The sequence below is a fragment of the Protopterus annectens genome, chromosome 9.part0 (genome assembly GCF_019279795.1).
Source record: "Protopterus annectens isolate FY-2018-M chromosome 9.part0, PAN1.0, whole genome shotgun sequence".
Lineage (NCBI taxonomy): Eukaryota > Metazoa > Chordata > Ceratodontiformes > Protopteridae > Protopterus > Protopterus annectens.
In genome coordinates, this window is record NC_056743.1 from 1,061,997,710 (window position 1) to 1,062,019,734 (window position 22,025).

The following is a 22,025-nucleotide window of genomic DNA, read 5'->3' on the forward strand; positions in this document are numbered from 1 at the left end:
CCAACTTTGAGTCGGTCTGAAACTCCGGAATCGAAAAATTTCAGAACGCCAACCGGCACTTGCAAAGCTGCTTCTGCATCGGACCATGCGGCAAAAAAGACTGAGGATATGATGTCGGTCATGCGCATTTGTACCCTGACGTCCTGATGTCAGTCAAATGCGCCTTGACCGACGTCAGCCTTATACTTTGATAGTCGGGCCGACCGAGGACAGCGGACTACCCCAAGTGTAAGGACTGCAGCAATGTGAGATGAAGAACATCCATTGTTTTTATGCTGAAGGATAGTGTTAGTAAAGGAGAGTAAGGCAGTGGTGGTGCTATGGTTTGGTCGGAAACCATGCTGAGTACTGGAAAGGAGGTTGTTAGTAAGGAGGTAGTGTGAGACCTGAGAGTGTATGCATCTCTCTAGTATTTTGGAGAGTGGAGAGAGAATAGCTATGGGGCGGTAATTGGTTAGTTCTGCAGAGGGTCCGCCTTTGTGGAGGGGAATTATATGTGAGACTTTCCACAATGTGGGAACGTAACTTTCTGACAGAGATCGGTTAATCAAGATGGATACTGGGTAGGCCGGAGCATCAGCTGCGATTTGTAGGTATTCACTTGGGAGGTGGGAAGTTGATCTCTCTAATAGAACAAGGTGGTTTAGGATTACCTAATAAGAAGGGATAGTTTAGAGCTACATAGTTTATGGTCATATATAACTCAAGCAGAAAGCTACAACTCAAACGGCAAAGAGGTGATGATGAAGTGGGGGGGTTACTCAAGAAATAAGGAGAGAGTGGGATTTTGGATGCAGATCCTTATGGAACAGGCATACAGAATATGCCTATTATCTTCAGCAGGATATAACCTATATAGCTAAGGCTACTGCAGCAGTGATCAATATGATGAATGTTATATGCAATGTATAATGTTTGTAACTGGGAACAAATTAATATAGTTTGTTTTCTTACATGTTTGCCAGTGTCTTAAGTGATAATTCATTATAGGTGTTAAAAAAAAATCATTGGAGGCAGTATGCATTCTCCCATGTGGTGAACAGGTTGATCTCTAGGATGCCCACTTCTGAAAGACCATGACCAGAAAGATTTCCTTATATTCGGCCTCAGGACAGGGCCAAATCTGTGACTGCAGGAGTCCACCAGTGTACTATCTTTCTTGAGATATGAATGATGCACTGGTTTATAGCCTACTGACAGACCCACACTGCCTCACTACAAAGGAAGTCTAACAATGTCCATCATGTCTACTCAAGTACGACTTTACAACTTAGCTTTCTAACTAGCCTTGGCTCAACTTCCACAGCTGTAAAGGTAATGAACATTCATGGCAGCAAATGGGGCATGTGAAGCCCCTTTTCAAATTCTACTAACTCAAGCTGGGGAGATATGGAGGCAGTGACCTTTTACCAAGGCGTAGGGCTGCTGTAGGAAATGTTCAGCACTTCACTAGGGAAATGTATATTTCTTATACCTTGGGACAAACCTACAAGGAGGTTGCCAGAAGTGCAGTACCTCATATTTGTCCCAGATATCTGAGGAAGATGAATGTCAACTAAAGACCTCTTTATTCAATGACAAAGATGTGACATATGGGAACCATTAGAGCTTCTCAGTGATGGACTTAGAAGACAGGCTTAATATCTATCTTTTGATTCTCTGGCCTTTGGAAATGTTCCAGTATAGGCCCTAGGCAGTGTGAGTGACTCTCCCACCCACCAATCCCCAGCATATGTACTGCAAATCTTACAAGTACAGAGTCTGGCCAATAGTTTGTATGTTTTTAGATACCAAAGCTGAAGTGCTGGACTGAATAGCAGTGGCTCATATGCTTCTTTCCAAAGCAGTTGAAAGAATGCTTAGGCAGGTCTTGATTCATGATCTAGTGTACACACAAATACTTGAATGGCTTACCTATCTAAAGGATCAAACATGGGACCTTTTCTACATGAATACTTGCAGCAGAAGAAAATAACTGGTGCTCATAGGTAATTACTCTTCATGCAGTACAAAGGTGAAAGTTATGAGTTCTCACCTTCCCATGTACACAAATTCCAGAGAAAAATAGCCAAGCTGAGAGAGGAGGGAAGAAAATCTTATCAGACCTACCAAAGAAGGTCTCCAGTATTGAACCCTGGTTTGAATTATGCACCAAAAATGCAAGGGCAGAGGTAAAAGGTAACAAGATACTGGCTTGCAGAACTATAAGAAGAAACTTAAATATATGTTGAAGCTGAGATGACTTAAATGTATGACTGCAGAACATGCAGCTATGCCACTGGTGACTCAGGTTGTTCAACTAACAGCTCCTCTTCTGTGGAAGGATTCTTTGCTGTAATATTACTTTAGTGATCCAAATAAGGGATCCTAGATGGCACAAACTATAAAGTAAATACAAACACACCATCTGTAAAAAAATGTGCATGGAAATACAAACTCACTTTCCTGCAAACAAAGATTGCACTTAAGTGCTCTAAAGAAAGCTGAGGATGGTTTAAGGAATACAACCCCATCTGGCCATACTAAAGTGGGAACAGCTGCTCTACAAGACACAGCTCACAGAAGTGACCACATTTTAACTAGCAAACAGAATACCTTCCCTACAGGAAAAATTCATCAGATGAGGAAAACTTATAGGTTATGGACATGAAGAAGGAATAGGTCAGATGAGGAAGGGACTGGCGGAGACTGAGGTTAGTTGTAGGAAAATAAAGACAACATTGGTTTAAGTCCTCTTAACACTGAAAAGGCACAGGAAATTCCTCATTTGGAGTACTGCACCCCATTCTAGTGGTAAAAAGAAAGAAATAATGCAACAGATGGCAATGCCTAGGTACCACAATGCTGAGTAACATGGTAGTTGAGGTACAATGGCATACCCTTAAGTGCTTAGAATAAGCACTATGAATCAGAATCAGGAGAATATATGCATATGTGCTGCAAATGTACTGTATTCATTTGGGGTAAGTGGAAGGGGTAGAGTTCAGAAAGGAGTGGCTTCTGGCCCAGAAATTGTAGTTTATTGGCTGTTTGGGCAGTTTTTCCATCTCTTTCAACTTTCTGGTTTAAAGCTCATGTTTGCACTTGTTTCCAGCTTTTCCTTAACTAGTCCAGTCCAGATAAAGATTTGTTGTATCCAGGACTGTTTGTACGCTTCTGATATCCCCCTAGCCTTTCTGTGTTGGAAGGAAGCCTTCCACCTTATCAATGGCAGTGGTAAGCACCAGGTAGCCTATCTACCACAACAGGAGTGGTTTTGGGCCCAGAAATTGTAGTTTATTGGCTGTTTGGTCAGTCTTTCCATCTCTTTCAACTTTCTTGTTTAAAAGCCCGCATTTGAGCGTTTCCTGCCTTTCCTGCAACTTGTCAAGTCCAGATAGAGATTTGCTGTATCCAGGACTGTCTGTAAGCTTCTGAGCTTTTGAGCTTATCAGTGGGAGTGGTAGGCACTAGGTAGCCTATCTACCACAAGGGGAATGGCTTCTGGGCCAGAAACTGTAGTTTATTGGCCATTTGGGCAGTTTTTTCATCACTTTCAACTTCCTGGTTTAAAAGCCTGCATTTGCGCTCATTTCCCGCCTTTCTGAGCGGTGCCAAAGTCTGCTAGTTCTCTCCTCTCCTGCACTTTTACTAGCTTATTAGTCTAGCATTTTACCAGACTTCTTGGAGCAATTATTGTAGCACACAAAAGTGCTTCCAGCACTAAATGTTCTACAAGGAAACAGCTTCAGTAGTTATTAATGTCCACCACCCCCCAGGCACCTCTAAAGGTCACTTCTCTGTGCTTTCTCCTATTAACCTGGTGAACTTGGGTATCCTGAGGCAATGTAGCAACTGCCTCATGTACAGAGACAACCCTCTCCTCTTACCTCCCAACACTCAGACTTGCGAGAGATGCACCAAACTGGAAGCCACGCACTCTCCAGCCAAGACCGGTATAGCTGGTCAAGAGAAGAAGGTCAACACTTGCACCACACCACATGGAACACATAGCCATCCAGAACATACACCAGCACTGCCTTCACATAAAAACACAAACCACAAACCCACCTTCGCAGAGGCTCTCAGTAAAAATCTACCCAAACAACAGAGACCTCCAAGGCAGAAACTCACTTGACTACAACACATTAATCACGAGACACATAACTCTCCTAAACAGTGCGCCACTCAACCAAAGCCCCCAAAGCAAAACAGCATGCCCAACACACAAGTCATAGGTGACTCAACAGTGAGGCACACTGATGTCTCACTCACTAGGATGAATAAGGAGAAAGTAACAGTCAGCTGCCAGGATCTGCCACATAACGCATGCACTCAGGTCCCACAACAACAGGTACAAATATGACTGTCACTGTACATGAGGGTGTGAATGACCTGAGACGTACCTCCCTGGACTACATGAAGAGAGACATGGAGGAGCTCTCGGATCATGTAGCCCAGGCAGGTATGACACTAGCCCTGAGCAGCATCCTACCACCACCCAGAATGATACCACAGTACAAGCAGAAAATAATTGATTTCAACAACTGGCAAACTTTCTGGTGTCATTCTAAGGGGACCCAGTATTTGTCTGCCTGGGATGACATGACTGACAGACCTTGATGCTTTGCCAGAGATGGCCTGCATCTGTCACCCCTGGGGTTCTGGATACTGAACAAGGCTCTTGCCACCCCTATAGTGTCTTTTTTAGGTGGTGTTCCAAAGACCAAGTTACCACCATAACAGCTACAAACAAATGCAATCTGAGGGTCATGCTGCTCAACTCTAGAAGTCTAAATCTCAAAATGCACTCGCTCGAAGCACTCCTTAAAATGGTGAACATCGACATTTATGTTGAATGACAGACTACAACCGAACCCGGTGGTGTATTGGGTGGCCCAGATCGTCGAGGTAGGCTGTATGGATATTTTTCCCTCATCAATGGCTTTGGTGACTGTTTGAAAAAAAAGTCAAGCCAAGTTTAGAAGTATTGACTCTGCCAAAAGCCAAACTGGGATGGATCCAAAAAGTCTGCAAATTCCTATGTCTTTATTATTTAGGTCATTATGATGATCCTCTCATCGGCTTGGCAGATAAGGCTTGTCAAGCTAATGGGGCGTATTTCCAGTCGGTGGAGGCACCGCGCCTTGTGTGATGGGACCACAGTTGCAGTGCCACACCCTGGAGGTACGTATCCAGAGGTAAGACTATGATTAAACAGCTGTCCTAGCTGTGGGTGAGAATTTATAACAGAGACCTGGTTCAATGCAGCAGAAAGCACTCCTGCACTACCAGGCTATAACTCATCCCACACCTTTTGGCCCCAGAACTTGGATCGAAGCTCCGAAGGAGGTGGTGTTTCCATATTCATACAGGATGCCCACACCTCCAGACTGGTGGCCTAACATAACGCATCAGAGATACTTCAGGTGTAGCTAACATTGGGTAAGACAGCGATTCTGGTCGTAGCCTGCTATAGGTCCCCAACCATGTCCCAAGACTCTCACTCCATATTCCTAAGCACTTTGGAGAATATTAGGGTCCAACCTAACACTCTCATACTGGGCAATTTCAACTACCCCTCCATTAAATGGGAAAACTACTCATGTACCAATATACTTGCCCAACATTTCCTGGAATTCATTAATTCCAGTGACCTGGACCAGCTTGTTCTTACCCCCACTAGAGGTAACAACATCCTTGACATGGTCATTACTAACATGGGCAACCATTGCTCTACACCAATAGTCAACTCCTCCCTGGTGAGATCTGACCACAAACTAATCACCTTGGAAATCCACACCCCCCCTACCCCCCGCAAAGGTAGCCACCATGAAAAACTTCTCCAAAGCTAACTTTTGGCTCCTAAAAGCAGAGATGGCTAACTTCACAGCACCCATGCAAATAGAGAAAATTTGCATGACTGCCGAATCATACACCAATGCACTGTACTAAGACGTACACAAATGCATGGATCTCACCATACCCAATAGAACGAAGATGCTCTCCTCCAAAAAAAGGAAGCCAATCTGGTGGTCCCCTGCCATAAACAAACACTACAACAGAAGAAGGAAACTGATGCAGAAAAAGGTGATGTCCCACGACTGGAAAAACTCCCTTATCAGCCTCAACAAAAAGTTGAGATCCCTCATCAAATCCTCTAAAACTAGCTATGAAAACAGTATTGCAGCAGATAGTAAAGACAACCACAAGGCCTTTTACAGTTATGGAAAGAATCTCCATGGCAATACCCAGATTTGCACTGAGCTACTGCACAATGGTACCTCCTATACCTAGCCAACAGATACTGCCAATATACTGGTCGGCAGATTCAGTGCCAACTTTACCCCCCCCCCCCCAAGAACCAATCACAATACCAGTAGATTGCCAGGCACCTAGTATTACTGCTGCACAGGTTAAAATAACACTGTCCAAAGCCAAGAATACAGCTTCTATGGGATCTGACAATATCTCTGGTTGTGTTCTATATGAATTACAGAGTGAACTGGCACCTCACTTGTGTGCCCTGTTCAATCACAGCCTAACTCAGACTTTGTCCCTACTGAATGGTGTACTGCTACAGTCATCTCTCTCCACAAAGGAGGAGTGACTACAGACCTTGGGAACTATCGCCCCATTAGCCTGATGAGTCTGATATACAAAGCTATGGAAAGCACCATCATGGACCAAATAAACAAGGATATAGGTAATCTCCAAACTATGGATTCCACACAGTTTGGTTTTCTAAACGGTAGATCATGCCTGCTCAACTTGGTCGACTTCTTTGAGTCAATCACCAGAGCTGTGGATAAAAGTAAGGTGGTTCAGTGGTTCATACAGCCTACCTTGATCTGGCCAAGGCCTTTGATACCATTCCCCACTTAGGAATCACAGAAAAACTCACTAAGCTATGCATCAACCCCTATATCACTAGGAAGGTTGCTAACCGGCTCACAGATAGAACCCACAGTGTGAAAGCAGCTGACTCCAAGTCAGACTGCTGACCAGTCATGAGTGGAGTCCCACAGGGTTCAGTCCTGGGTCCTCTCCTGTTTGGTATCTACTTCTCTGAAGTCCAGGCCAACACAAAGGGCCTCTGGCTGATAAGGTTAGCAGACGACTGCAAGTTGGGAGTTATTATTAGCTCCCCAAGTGATGTTGACATCCTACAGAAAGGCCTCACTGTGACCAACGACTGGTGTCAGAACCATGGCCTTAAGCTCAATGCCAAAAAATGTGTCATCCCCTTTGGGAAAAACCCAGTTCCCATGAATTACTATATCGATGGTAGTCCACTGAACACAGAAGGTGTTAGAGAGCTGGGAACACAGGTTGACAGCAACCTCTTTTTGACCACCACATTGCCATTGCAGTCAGAAAGTACTTCTATATGGCACATCCCATTACTAAGGGTTTTGCATCCAGGAAGAAAGAGGTCATTGTCTCCCTCTACTCTTCCCTCATTAGGCCAATCATCGAGTACAGTTCCCCATTTGGCATGTACCTCTCGACACCTGTAACAACTGGAGAGGCCGCAAAAGTACCTCACAAAGAGGACCCAAGGCCTTAAACACTTGTCCTATATGGACAGACTCAAAGAACTCCCAACTATTCTCTGTCTCATATCGCCTACTTAGAGGTGATCTCTGCTTGACATACACAGCCATGTCTGACCCAGCTCTGTTAGAAATGCTACATCTAAAGAAATCCCAATCCCTGCACACCACATTCTCCAGAGACCTCAACCTCATTATCACAAACAACAGAATGTGCTGGAGGGACAGGTTTATAACCCAGAGACAGCCCATGCTATGGAATAGACTTCCCATACATGTCAAACACAGCACCTCACTGGCCCTCTTCAACAGAAATCTTGATGAGTGGATGGGAAATAGAATATTTACCGTGGTATCACTCCAGTCCCTCTACTCGACAGAGGAACTAAGGTCAGCTGGCATGATGCCAGGGTAACCCTATACACTAGGCTTGTAAAGGCTGCAGGGCCATTAACCTAGTACACACCTATAAACCTATGTTCAACTTTATTGCTTGCTTTAAAATTTGCTGATTTTGATTTGTAATTCTGCTTAAATTGTACTGTGGAGCTTTTCTCACCAGGCCTCCACTGAAAATGAGCTCACACCCATTCGGACTTTCCGCTAAACAAATGTCAAATAAATAATTAAAATAAAAATACTGTGAGATTTATTTATTGCATTTAACGAGAAATGTCCAAAGGGAGAGGTCTATTTTCAGTGTGTTCTAAGGATAAAACTTCATGGAAGTCCAAGAAAAATACATTTTATCAGAAATAATCATAATCAGAGTATGTTGTAAACAGGCTGAAACCATACAGAGCATCATCATACAATAAATACATTATCAATATTAGCTAGCATACCAGAATAACAAACTATGTTGTAAATTACAAAATGTTATCGATACAACAGCGTTAAAAACAGACAGTGAAATAGTGCAAATTATAATCAATTAAGAGCATTCAGTGCAAAATACAGAAACCAAGTGAAATGGCACTAGCAGACAATGCTAAATGGTGTACATGAATCAAATAAAGAACAGAAAATGATCACCTTAACCAGAATAACATGAATAATGTAAGTTGCATCACAATTACAGTTCTGGTCAGTTTGTAGATTACTTTTTATAGGCACAATGAATGCAAATTTCTCCAAAAAGAAAACAATACCTGGCTTTAGGCAAAGAAAAAGGTCTGCCATTTGATGACCTGAGCTTTGGCAGAGTTTACAATCAGCTGATGGCATCAGACACAATAGGACAATTTGGATTGCACAAAACTTTATGGGAAAAAATTAGCTGCACTAGTGACACTTAACTAAAGCAGGTCAGTCAGACAGCAACAGTGGTAGGGTCTTGCAATGATGCCCTGTGTGATGCCCCTGCACTGGCCTAGTAATCAAGGAGCCTCAATCCTCACCAATGGCAACAGAGAGATGTACACATGGGAGGATGACAAGTGCACACACAGTAAGGTGTAGTTTCCCTTAAGAGCACACAGAGATCACAGTCAGTCTGGGGCTGGTTTATACCTCTTTCTCCAGATCCCCAAATAAGACTCCCCACTGATACAGCTACAGGGTTATGATCTCAGCCAAATGGCCAAGCTAAGACCTCCAGCACCCTCTCTGTCCAACCAGTGCTCTGTGTCTCTGCCCAAGTAGCTGACACACACACACATTGAGATCTGATTGATACACACACACACACACACACACACACACACACACACACACACACACACACCTGGGAAAGGCTGGCACAGGTTTACTAGCTATGCCCCCTTCTGTCCAGACTATAAGGTAGTATCAACTGCCAGCATAAGGCTCTTACAAAGGGTGTCCAATCCTACTATGTAATGTTACTATTAATCCAAATGGTAGTCTGACCAATACTTGCAAGGCTGGAGTGGCCTGTACAGTGTAACCAAATATAAAAGAACAAGACAATGCTCAGTAACTCAACACAGTTACTCCAGAGTTCAAAATCACATGAAATATTTTAAAACACTGCAGGAGAGTCTCAAATAAATACAGAAAATAAACTAATCTTTACCATATTCCTAGCTATATCTAAGAGAGATACTAGGCCCTGAATCTTACTTACAGATAGGCAAGTGCAGGTGACGATGAGTAGATGTTCTTGCTAGGTCCAAGACAAAATACAAAATGCACAGTTCTTAAATTAATATCACGTTACTGCTGGGTTATCTAGATGACATTATTTTTTGTCATCTGACTTCAGTTCCCAGGCAAAAGAGAAACTTTACAGAATTTTAATGTTTATGTTAAAAATACATCTCTCTCAGAACTGTTCAGGTGCTTCAAGGTTATAAAGCAATAAAGCACTTTTTACATTTTAAACCTAGTAACTACTACTCTCCAAGACAACAGAAAAAACTCCTAACTCTAGATATCCTGTCTCCTTGCTGCATTGACTTTTATAGCACATCATAAAGCACTTAATTTCAACTTATTTTCTTGACGTTTTGTAAGTTAATCTATGTTACAAGTAGGGTATGCTGTGGTTACATTCTTGAAGCTCAGAGTTCTGTATAAATCAAATCAATATTCACAAATGACACAGAATTATTTACAAAATTCCAGATAACTGGGCTGGCAGTGTCACACACCCCCCTCTGCGAAAACTCAAGCTAGTTTTTCAAGTGACCCTTGAGAAACGTTGATTGAGAGGAGTGAGCCTGTCTGGGAATACTTTTTCCCCATTCCCTGTCTTGAGAGCTCATCTGCGTTGGCATTGCTAACCCCAATGCGGTGCTGCACTGTCATATCATATGCTTGTAACCCTAGGCTCCACCTGATTAACTTGACATTTTGCTGGCTGGCTCAATGTAGCCATGTTAAGGGATTGTGGTCTGTAACTACAGTGAATTTCCTTACATACAGATAGGGCTGAAGTTTCTGCAGTGGCAACACTATGGCTAGGCATTCTTTTTCTGCAGATGCATTCCTCCCTGGGTTGGAGCCTATGACTGAGATATACCACTGGGTGCTCTTCTCCCTCTAAGGAACCCTGGCTAAAAGTACAACCCCCACCCAATGGTTTGACGCATCCACCTGCACAACAAATTCTTTGCTCTAATCTGGACTAACACAGGGGTCCTTCCAAAGCTCCTTTAAGTTTCTGGAATGCCTGCTCACATGCTGGGGTCCACACTACTTTATATGGATTGCTTTTTCTTGTCTAGTCTGTGAGGGGAGCAGCTATGGCACTATAACTGGAGACAAACTTTCTGTAGTACCTCACTGTCCCTAAGAATAACCTCAACTGCTTTTTGGTAACATGGGCAGGCCATGCCTGAATGGCTTCCACTTTGGAAGGTTCTGTCCTGATCTTACCACTCCCCACTCTGTCCCAGGTAGGAGACCTCTGCCATACCCACCTGACATTTGCTCGGCGTAATGGTCAACCCTGCCCTCTGTAGTCTGCCCAGCACCTCAGTGAAATAGTGAAATGCTGAAAGTGCTCTTGCCAGGAATGGCTGCAGATAGCAATATCATCTAGGTAAGCAAGGGCAAAATCTCCTGCTCCTGATAGGATACAATCTATTAGCCTCTGGAAAGTCACTGGGGCATTTTTCATCCCAGAGGGCATCTTCATGAACTCATACAAACCAAAAGGAGTCACAAAGGCTGACCTCTCTCTCTAGTGCTGGGAGTCAAGGGCACCTGCCAGTAACCCTTGGCAAGATCATTGGTGGCAAGATACTTAGCCTCACCCAGCTGCTCTAGGGCTTCACCTGTCCTAGGCATGGGGTAAGCATCTGACTCTGTGTGACTATTTAATTTCCTGTAGTCCACACAGAACCTGGTGCTGCCATCTATCTTTGGTACTAGCACTACTGGGGAGGCACAGGGATGGCTGGACTCCTGGATTACCCCTAGTTCCAACATTTCATGTATCTCCTCCCTCAGAGTCTATCTGGCTCCCTCAGGCACCCTATAAGGGGCCTGTTTAATAGGCCTTTGGGGTACTGTATCCACATGGTGCTGCATCAGGTGGGTGGAACCTGGTTTCCCAGTGCACATGCCTCCACACTCTTGTAACAATGTTCAGATTTCTCAAACCTGGGTAGGGGATAGCTGCCGGGACATTGCTACCACTACCACTGAGGTGTCAATCCGAGCCTCACTGAGGAGATCAGTCACCAGATTCCCCTCAGACTCCTCCTGCCATCCACTGCAAATACTCAGCACAAGGGCCTCCCTATCATGGTTTGGTTTCATCCTGTTAACATGGTACAATTTGTAGCCCTGCCTCCTGCCTAGCAGTTCTACCACATAGTTAACAACACTGACCTTCCGTACCACCTTGTAGGGTCCCTCCCAAGCTGCCTGCAACTTGTATCTGAGAGGAATGAGAACCATTACAAGCTGCCCTACAGCATACTCTCTAGCTCAAGCATTCTTGCCATACCACACCTTTTTCTGATGTTGGGCTTCCTCTGGGCCAAGCCCATGATTTCCCTGAGCCTTATAGGTTCATAGGTTCATACTAGGCCACCCTTAGTGTTGAAGAATACTATACCCATTAGTTTGCCGTGTCTGTGTCCAGCAGTGACAGAGATGCAGGCATTTATAAGCCTAGGCAGAGTTATGTGGCTTTCACCTCCCCTTAGGTTGAAGAATACTATACCCATTAGTTTGCCGTGCCTCTGTCCAGCAGTGATACAGAGATGAGGTTTAGGACATAAGCCACAACAGATTCCTTGTGGGATTCGCACTCACCCCCTGCTCATCTCGGATCAAATCTAGCGGTCTCCTCACCCTATATGCCCATAGAACAACTCAAATGGTGAAAATCCTGAGGATTCCTTGGGTACCTCTCTGTAAGCAAACAGATGGGGCAAATATTTGTCCCACTCACTATTAAACTGGTCTGCAAATGCCCATAGCATGGACTTCAGTGTAGAGTTTAACCTCTTAACAAGACCATTAGTCTGGGGATGGTAGGGGATGATCTTTATGTGCTTCACCCCACAGTGCTTCCACAAACAAGACAGCAGGTCTGACATGAAATTGGCACCTCTTTTAGTCAGTATTTCTTTTGGGAAACCTGCCCTGCTAAAATCTCTAACAAAGCATTTGCCAGCTTTTTTGACTCAATGGAGGACAGAGTCACCACTTTAGGGTATGTGGTAGCATAATCTACTACCACTAAGATATACTTTTTCCCTGTGGAACTTGGGGTACTCAGAGTCCCCACAATCTCCACAGCTACCTTCTGAAATGGCTCCTCAATCACAGACAAAGGCATCAAAGGAGCTTTCAACTTGTCTCCTGCCTTGCCTACCTTCTGGCACAGCTCACATGTCCTGCAGTACCCTTGTTACATCTCTGGAAATCCCAGGCCAATACACATTCTGCGTAATATTTCTCCTTGTACATTTTATGCTCATATGACCTGCAATTGAATATCATTCGCTATGGCTAGAAGTGCCAGACGGTAGGCTCTGGGCACTACCAACTTCTGTATTCTCTTATCCTCTAGCCCTCCCTCAGGGGGTCCCACTCTCTATACAGTAACCCTTTGTCCCAGTATACAGATTCCCACAAGCAGCTGCGGCTTACCTTTAGTCTCATTGCTACAGGGTAGCTCCCTCACCAGTCCTGGCTGCAAGTGTGTGGTCTGTCTCCCCCAGGCTACCAGACCCACATGCTTGTCTCAAAGCCTGAATGCATGTAACTGCATGCACACATGGTACTGCTTTATCAAAATCATTCCCTATCAGGACATCTGCAGGGATATCCTCAAACACAAACACACCTACTTGCTGGCTTCCTTTTCCACCCTCCCAGTCAAGGTGATCCCTAGCCAAAGGTATTTGGAATGGTGTCCCCCCTACAGCTCTGACTGCAGTAGACTGCCCAGGAAAGAAGTGCTACTGTTTAACCACTGCAGGCTTCACAATGGTTAGGTCAGAGGCTCTCTCTCTCTTAGCAATGGCCTCTTCCCCATTCATTAAGATAGGATATAACCTCTTGTGGAAGTTTGGTACCCTTGTTGTCTCGAGACAACTTTCTGCTGGCATTTTGTCATTCCCACTTACTGGCTCTTTCACCTTTTGTTCCTCACCTTACTTCCATGGACATCTATATGCTACATGGCCCCATTGGTTGCATTTAAAACATTTAATCCTTGTTCCTGGATGTGTACCTGGACTAGTGGCTTCCCCTGCTACTGGTGGACTCTGTTGGGGCAATCTGAGCTGCCCACCATGGATTCCCTTAGATCCATGAGCAGCACTGGGTGTCCCTTTCCTGTGCAGTGATGCCTGCTTGCTAGGCATAGGTCTCCCTTCTTCCAGAACTGATCTGCAGTATTGCATTGTTTATCAGCTAACCAGCTTCTCATGTCCTCAGGCAAAGTGCTACAGGCTTGGTCTCTCACCAAAAGGTCTGCCAGCCCATCAAAACTGGTGATCTAACATCCACTCACCCACCTATGAAAATAAGTGCTTAGTTTAGCAATATATTCAAACACACTTTCGTCTGCCTTGCATCTATGCTCACAAAACTTTTTTCGATAAGCTTCAGGTGTTAACTTAAAACATTTTAAAAGACAGTTCTTTACAATACTATAATTTAAACAATCAGTTTCAGACAATTTATAAACTGCAGTTACACCTTTACCATGGAGTAGAGGGGGGTCAGGAACTGTACCGAGAGCCCTTGGTCAACATTATACTGTTTACATACCCTCTCAAACATATGGATGAAACTATCAAAATTATCTCCCTCCGTAAATTGTGGAAGAAATGTACTGACCTTTGTGCTTCTGGGGTTCAGTTACTCCCTTCCCCATTACCTCATTGAGTCTGTCAGGCATTGCAGTTTGTCATTTTTCTCAGCTTCTACATGTTGCAGTTTCTCATTCTCCTCAGCTTCCAGATGTCTCAGTCTATCTGCTGCCTCTATTTCCAAACGCATGGCCTCCAGTTCAAGTCTCTAACTCCAGATGGATTTTTAAGTCCTCTGTAGAAAGGTTGAACTCTCCATTTTCTGAGAGCTGTACATTCCTAAAGCCAGTCTGAATGTCCTCCTGGTTGCTATCCTGTGATGCAGCTGTGACTAAAGCTTCAATCATTTCTGCCTTAGTCAGGTTGCCATGCAACAGTCCTTTAGCTGCACATCTCAGCCCACTGGCTCCTTGTCATCTTGACGTACTCCTCTGCTGACATGATTTCCTGCTCTCCCTGACTAAGCTAACAAAAAATAAAACAATTGTGATATGAACTCTGAAAGTTCACTATATGGTTGACTAAGAGGACAAACACCTTCACAGACTCCTGTACACGGGCTACAGGAATTCAAAATCCACACCAGTACAAGCCTATTAATATGTGATGTGGCTATCTCACCACTGTCACCCAATTAATATGTGATGCCCATGCACTGGACAAGTAATCAATGAGCCTCAATACTCACCACTGGCAACAGTGAGGGAAGTGCACAATGGGAGGATGACAAGTACAAACACAGTGGAGTGCAGTTTCCCTTAAGAGCACACAAAGATCACTGACAGCCTGGGGCTGGTTTCTCCCTCTTTCTCCAGAGCCCCAGTACAACTCCCCACTGGCACAGCTCTAGGGTTAATATCTCAGCAGAGTGACCAAGCTAAGGCATCCAGCACCCTCTCTGTTCAACCAGTGATTTGTGTCCCTGCCCAATTAGCTAACACACACACTGAGATTTGATTGATATACAAATGCACACACACACACCTGGGAAAGGCTGCCACAGGTTTACTAACTATGCCCCCTTCTGCCCAGACTATAAGATAGTACCAGCTGCCACCAGCCACCCTTACTTATCAGCTACTATAAGGTCCTTACAAAGGGTGTCCAATCCTACTGTGTAAGATTACTATTAATCTAAATGGTAATCTGACCAAGACTTGCAAGGCTATTTAGGAGTGGCCTGTACAGTGTCACCAAATACATATGCAAGTACTCTAAGAGCTTAAATATGTCTCACAAACATAAGCCACAAATATAGGTTTAATATATTTAATAATAAAATAAGACAATACTCAGTAACTCAACACAGTTACTTCAGAGTTCAAAATTACAGGATTTTTTTAAAACAACATTGCAGGAGAGTCTCAAATAAATACAGAAAACATCTAAACTAATCTTTACTATATTCCTATCAATATATGCCCTGAATCGTACTTACTGACAGGCAAGTGCAGATGATGAGCAGATGTTCTTGCTAAGTCCAAGACAAAATACAAAATGCACAGTCTCTCTCAGAGAGTTCTTAAATTAATATCACATTTTCATGTTGGGTTAGCTTGGATGACATCACTTGTCACCTGACTTCAGGTCTCAGGCTAAACAGAAACTTAACAGAATTTTAACCTCTCTGTGTTAAAAACACACATCCCTCAGAACTGTGCAGTGGTTAGGAAGTCATAAAGCAATAAAACACTTTTTACATTTTAAACCTAGTAACTACATCTCTCCAAGACAACATAAAAAACATCTTGCTCTAGACATCCTGTCTCCTTGCTGCACTGAAACTAACTTTTATATCACATCATAAAGCACTTAATTTTAACTTATTTTCTTGAAATTTTGTAAGTTAATCTTCTATGTTCCAGCAGAGCATGCTGTGATTACATTCTTGAAGCTCTGTACATAACTTAGAGTTGTGTATGAATCACATCAATATTCACAAATGACATAAAATTATTTACACAATTACAGACAGCTGGGCTGGTAGTGTCTCAGCCTATAACAAACTGGGGTAATTCTACTGCTTCCACTATGAGTGGACAAAAGTGAATGCATTGAGGATTGAAATTCCAAAACTGTATTTGCTGGAAACACCTTGCCAAAAAATACATTTTAAGTGTTTTTGTGTGTGTGTTTTTTTTTGGGGGGGGGCTGGGCAAGTCCACCACATCCCCCAAACTTATACATACCAACTCCATGGTCATGCCAACTCAAAGAAGGTAGGAATTCCTCCAAAAATGGTACCACTGTCAGCACAACATACTGAAAGTGATTTCCTATGGAGGAACCCCAATTGTTGGCAAGTTGAAGCATGGGCAGTCGATTCACGAGAATTCAAACTTCGACCACCAGTAACATACTGAATTCTAATGTATGTATGATCAAACTTATGCTGAGGAGATGGAACAACCTGGTTAAGAAAGTAGGCAGAATATAAAAGGGATGGCAGCAGTTACAAATTTATATTAGAAAGTCTAGTTTCAGCTGTAAGGAATTGCCAGTCTTGTGTAATTTGCCAAGATTTTGGATGCTCCAGATTACAACATTAGTCATGTTCAGGTTATATTTTTGTTGGCTGTCAAATGCGTTGTGGAAGAGACTTCCTCAAATGAAGGTCAGAGTAGTGAAGTAATAAATACTGTAACTTTTTAAGTTATGGAACAGTCTGTTTTGACATCAGATGTTGCCACACAGCTATATTACCCCTTTGTGAGAACAAAATGGATTTTGTTTTGTCACTACATTTACTAAGAATGCAAGGGGAACAAAAGTACTGCAGTAAGAGGAAAAAGTTCAAGAAAAACAGACAGAAGTAGATATACATATGACACAGATGTAAAACTCCACTGGGGTCTAAACGGATAAGGCACGAAAAAAAAAACAGGAAAATTTAAAATTGAAATAATGAAATATGGAAATATTACTTCATAAACACTGATAGCAGCATTAGAGCTTTATGCCTGATGAGATGGTAGAATGCAGTTACATATACGTTAGTGGCAGCTGTCATCATACGGCATGATATTCTTTTAAGCCAATGTACTTGATGAAAGTATCAGCAGCAGAATAAGAACAAACAATGGTAGGGAAGTATAATAAATCCACTTTACTGAGAGACAGATATGTACTGTGAGGCTCCTTTTACCCTCCAAAGTCAGTTTCAGATAAATACTAATAAAATGTTCATCCCTTAAGTTTCTTGTAACACTGGAGTCTACTATTCTGGCTCAGAACATTTCCTTTTGGAAGTGCATAAACTACATTTATACCAAGACTGAATTACTTTTTGCTGGTAAACATTAAAGGTTGTGCACATAATGTAACAGAAGAAATAATCAAAAGGCCACGTGTTTTAAGACAACAAAAATGAAAACAAAACAATTCTTACATTTTTATATAAAACATGACAACAGTAAACAAATTCTTCTCTAATTTGTTGCAGTCAGAAGAAATTCCTTGATTTATTTTTGATTCACTGAAATTATCTTCCACGGATCATTGAAAGATCACATGGAGTTCAAAATATACTTTTTTGCAACTTCATTTGCTTTAATTTGTCAAAACAAAACCACAGCAAGGAAACAGATGAGATGAAAACAGATAACATTTAACATAAAAGACCTGTTTCGTTCACTACGACTGACCGAAAAACAAAGGCGGCAAAATAAAAAGGAAAAAGGAATTCCTCCCCTCCCCTTCCATGGTCTATCTGAAAAATTCACAGCAGACTAAATAAGTACACATATAAACAGTTGGCCAGACTTCAAAAGCCTTGTGCTTAGCCACAAGGTTAAGTTGCAAGTAATCACAAAGACAAATTGTCACTAGCAACAGAGAAATAACCAAGGTGTCTCAGTACAGATGGCTTCTGAGTCAGTCCGAACAGGCTGCACATAGAGACTGAAGTACGTTCTTGATGTGATTTATAAGAGTACATTGCTGCTGATTAAGCCAGTGGCAGTCTCCAAAATCATGAAACATAGGGCAGTCATCTTGCACAATGTGTAAACAAAACATGCATTATGTAACTGCATCTTTTTTGTGCAGAATACATCTACAAAAATCACGCAAACTAGTCTACCATTAGCTCCTCTGTGCAGAATAAAGCTGCAAGCATCACACAAACTGGCACAGATTTTTTTTTAATTACTGAAATTATTTCAGTTCAGTACTGAGCTACACATTTCACAACATACATAGCCTGAAGAGGTTAATACTTCATCAGGTTACTTGGGTAATACTGGGGTCAAAAGGCTTGGTCTCAGTGTAAATGTCTTGATCTGGAGTAAGAGACTTTATACCAAGAGCAAGTATTAACAGAATGTGGCTTGATACAAGCCTGCTTTATACATAAACCTTATACTGACAGCAAGTCTTCAGAATAGGAGCTGGCTTACACTGGAGTAAGTCGCTTACACAGAGCAAGTGTTTGTAATCTGTCCCAAGGAGTGCAACAGAATGCTATACTAAACTGCCATCTGACTTAGCATACCACAATGTGCTATTTATTCACAATGTTTCTTCGTGAACCCCTCTTTGTGACTTGGTCCTGTTTTTCAAGCTTGGCACTACCTAGTGTTGAACAGAGTATTTTTGAATCTGGTGCACACAGTATATACTTCTGGTTGAATACAAAACCATCAAGATTCAATTTATTGCACGTCATTGATCTTTGCCAGCAGCAGTATTACTGAAGATAAAGACAGAAAGCTGGTGATTCATCTTCTCAATGCATTGTTCCCTTTAATACACAGTTCTAGCAAGCATGCCTTTTTGGTAAATCTATTAGCTAAACTTAACAATGTATCTTACTTTCTCTGACCTACACAGCTGGAGAAGGCAAGCTGTCTTAGTACACTGAATACTTTGTTTAATAAAAGTTTTTGTTTGCTTACTGAACATCTCCTGCTCGTTTTACAATTTCAGCTTGTGGCCATTGAAGTCCGTTTACAGCCTATGTTTTCTTTCTCAACTTTTAGTGTGTTTCCTTTCCGTTGTCTTAGTACATGACTTATAAACACACACTAACGGTCATGCTCAATTAACTTGTATTTAGAAAAGAAACCATTGTAACTAGGACATCGTTTCCAAATAAATCTATGCTAAATAAACATTAAACGAAACTATCAATAATACCAATTTTAATCTTACTGTAGAAGTGACACTGAAAGAAACTCCATTTTTCAATCAATGATCTCTAGTGCCGCCTTAACTTCCAGGTCTTGAACCCGCTCAACTTTTTGTGATATGCTGAAATATGCACATTCCTATAGAATCCACCTATTCTGCAATGCACAGCAGTTTCATTCTTTACACTCAAATTAGGACAACAGGTCATGCTACTAAAGAGGCTGTGTCATTTTGAGACAAATAAGGTATCACAAATGGTATACTGCTATGTGAGACTGCTTTCCTCAGTATGTTCAACCCTATCTATTCTCTGGCATCCATTATGTCTCCTACATTACATGCTCCAAGGCTGGCACCTCCAGTTAACTGTAGATTCTCATCAACCTCAAATCTCATGGTACTCATTGCAGGATGCCCCATAATATCTTCTCAAACAGGTAGCTAACAGAGTGGACCTTACCTCCATGGCCAGATAAATTATGTGGTATAAGGTAATACAGCTGGACAGCTCAATCAAGCTTCTTTTTTTTCCCTAATAAAATAAGTCTATATACTCCATTAGGCATGCAGCCACACAGAACACTTAAGGGCAGATAAGACACTAGAGCCAATACAAATCTCCAGATTAACTACCACTGGTGTTCTTAATGTATCCAAGATTCCTGAAGGAAATTCTAGGTGTTTTGTTGCCCTACAGTAAAAAGACAACATCCTGCCACAGTAAACAAAACTTCCTTTTCAGAAATACAAGAAATATCCTCAGTGAATAGACAAGCCATGGCATTAGACTAATTTTATGTATAATGACCCTCAGCTTACGGTCTATTAGTAGAATAGTCCAGACCACATCAAGGTTCACCTCATATACTATCTAAATATTTGCTCTTTACCTTGGCTATACTCATATTTATAATTAAACCCAGACAACAGAGCATTTTATGTGAAACCAAAAAACAAGTCAATTTTCTGTATTTCATTTTTCACAATGCTGCAGAAAAATAAAAACAAACTAAGAAGATTCTGAATGGTACCTTGAGTTACATCATCGACCTTGTACTTAAAATCATTGCTTCCACAGTCCCATGACATGTCTTCCAGTGAAAAGGACTGATTGGAACGCAGCATGATGATTTCAATGGCACTGGACTTCAACAAGGCAATTTGGTCCTCTGCTGTTAGCTCCCTGCAAAGAAAATCATAAGCAATTCAGATAAAATTACATACAAAGGGCAAAGTAATGAAAATAACAAATTAGTCTACTATGAATAACAAGCCACGGTGGTGAAGCGGTAGCATTGTTGCCTCACAGCAAGAGGTTCTTCCATTTGATTCTCGGCTGGAGAGCCTTCTGTGTGGAGTCTGCATGTCCTCCCTGTGGTAGAGTGGCATTAGAAAGACATGCGTAGAATGGTCGTACCTTCGTTGAAGGTTAGGCATCGAGCTGGCACCTTGACACCCATAAAAAATCTACTGCCAATCATTAGCGGACCGGAGTTCCGCTGTGGTGACCCCTAACCGGGACAAAGCTGAAAGAAGAACAAGTCTACTATGAATAACAGAGTTTGAGTTGATCAATATGAAGTACTGAATCCTAAAATATCTGAAAACTTGGGAGATTATTAGAAAAAAATGGTTACACTCCCAAAGTAGTAAAACAGACATATACACACACACACACCTCATGATGTGGGAGCATGGACCAGTGTGATTGAAAATCAGCTGAATGCACATACCAGCTTTTTTTCTGTGTGAGACTATGGTACAGTGGATATCAGGGGAATTTTTCTTTTCCCAACTGTAGTGCTATCTCAGACCTTGTACATATAATTAGCAGCCAGAAACTAAAAAAAAAAAAAAAAAAAAGCTTTATTTATTTATTTTGTTTTTACGTCATGAAGTTCTACACACTAATAGTTAAACAAGTACTTAATTATTTTTTTCCCTAACCCAAATGTCCTCATGGGGAAGACATGCTCATGTGATTTTGTTTTCTTAGAAAGCTTCTCGACTGTAATACACTGTAAGAACACAGCTGATGTTATATGCCCTTGTTTGTACTTTCAGATTATATTTATTCACTTAGATTTGAAGCAGTGAAAAATACTGCTGTGTCTGAAAATCAACAGCAGGAGTGTCTGTGACTGATTTGTTGAGACTCTTACAGGTTTGTTTTTCTTTTTCCTACATTCTTTAAAAAACGTGCTTGGGGAGATAACGCAAATAGCGGAGATAACATAGCTTTTATAAAAATGGAATTTAAGATTCAGGTCCTGTCTCAAGCATTCCTCCTCTAGTTTCCTTCCCTTGTTCAACCACAGTATAGTACTTCCTGCCTTAGACAACTTCAGCTAATTAATCAACTGCAATTGGTAATACATATCAAAAGATCCATGTGGCATGTCTTGCCAGCAACACTGTTCATTTCTATTCCAACTTGTGGCTTGTTTATAGCAATTTCACAATAAATTAGATAATGCATTTATAAATCCTGAGTATTCACAGACTAACGTATCTCTAGACTTGTGTAGTAAAACAGAATCTGAAATGCATACCTGATACTCACACAAATATCTTTCCACAGTAACAGCCATTTAGTTGCATGTGAACTGCCTACTTCATA

General features: G+C 42.0%; 1 protein-coding gene across 1 annotated transcript in view; it reads right to left on the reverse strand.

The window, feature by feature from the left end:
• The window catches only part of VDR (vitamin D receptor), a 1,187,212-nt gene that overhangs the window by 40,048 nt on the left and 1,125,139 nt on the right, over window positions 1-22,025 (reverse strand). The window contains exon 8 of the mRNA XM_044083873.1: window positions 20,437-20,588. Within this exon, the coding sequence (XP_043939808.1) occupies window positions 20,437-20,588 (152 nt within the window). The remainder of the gene's footprint in view (window positions 1-20,436; window positions 20,589-22,025) is intronic.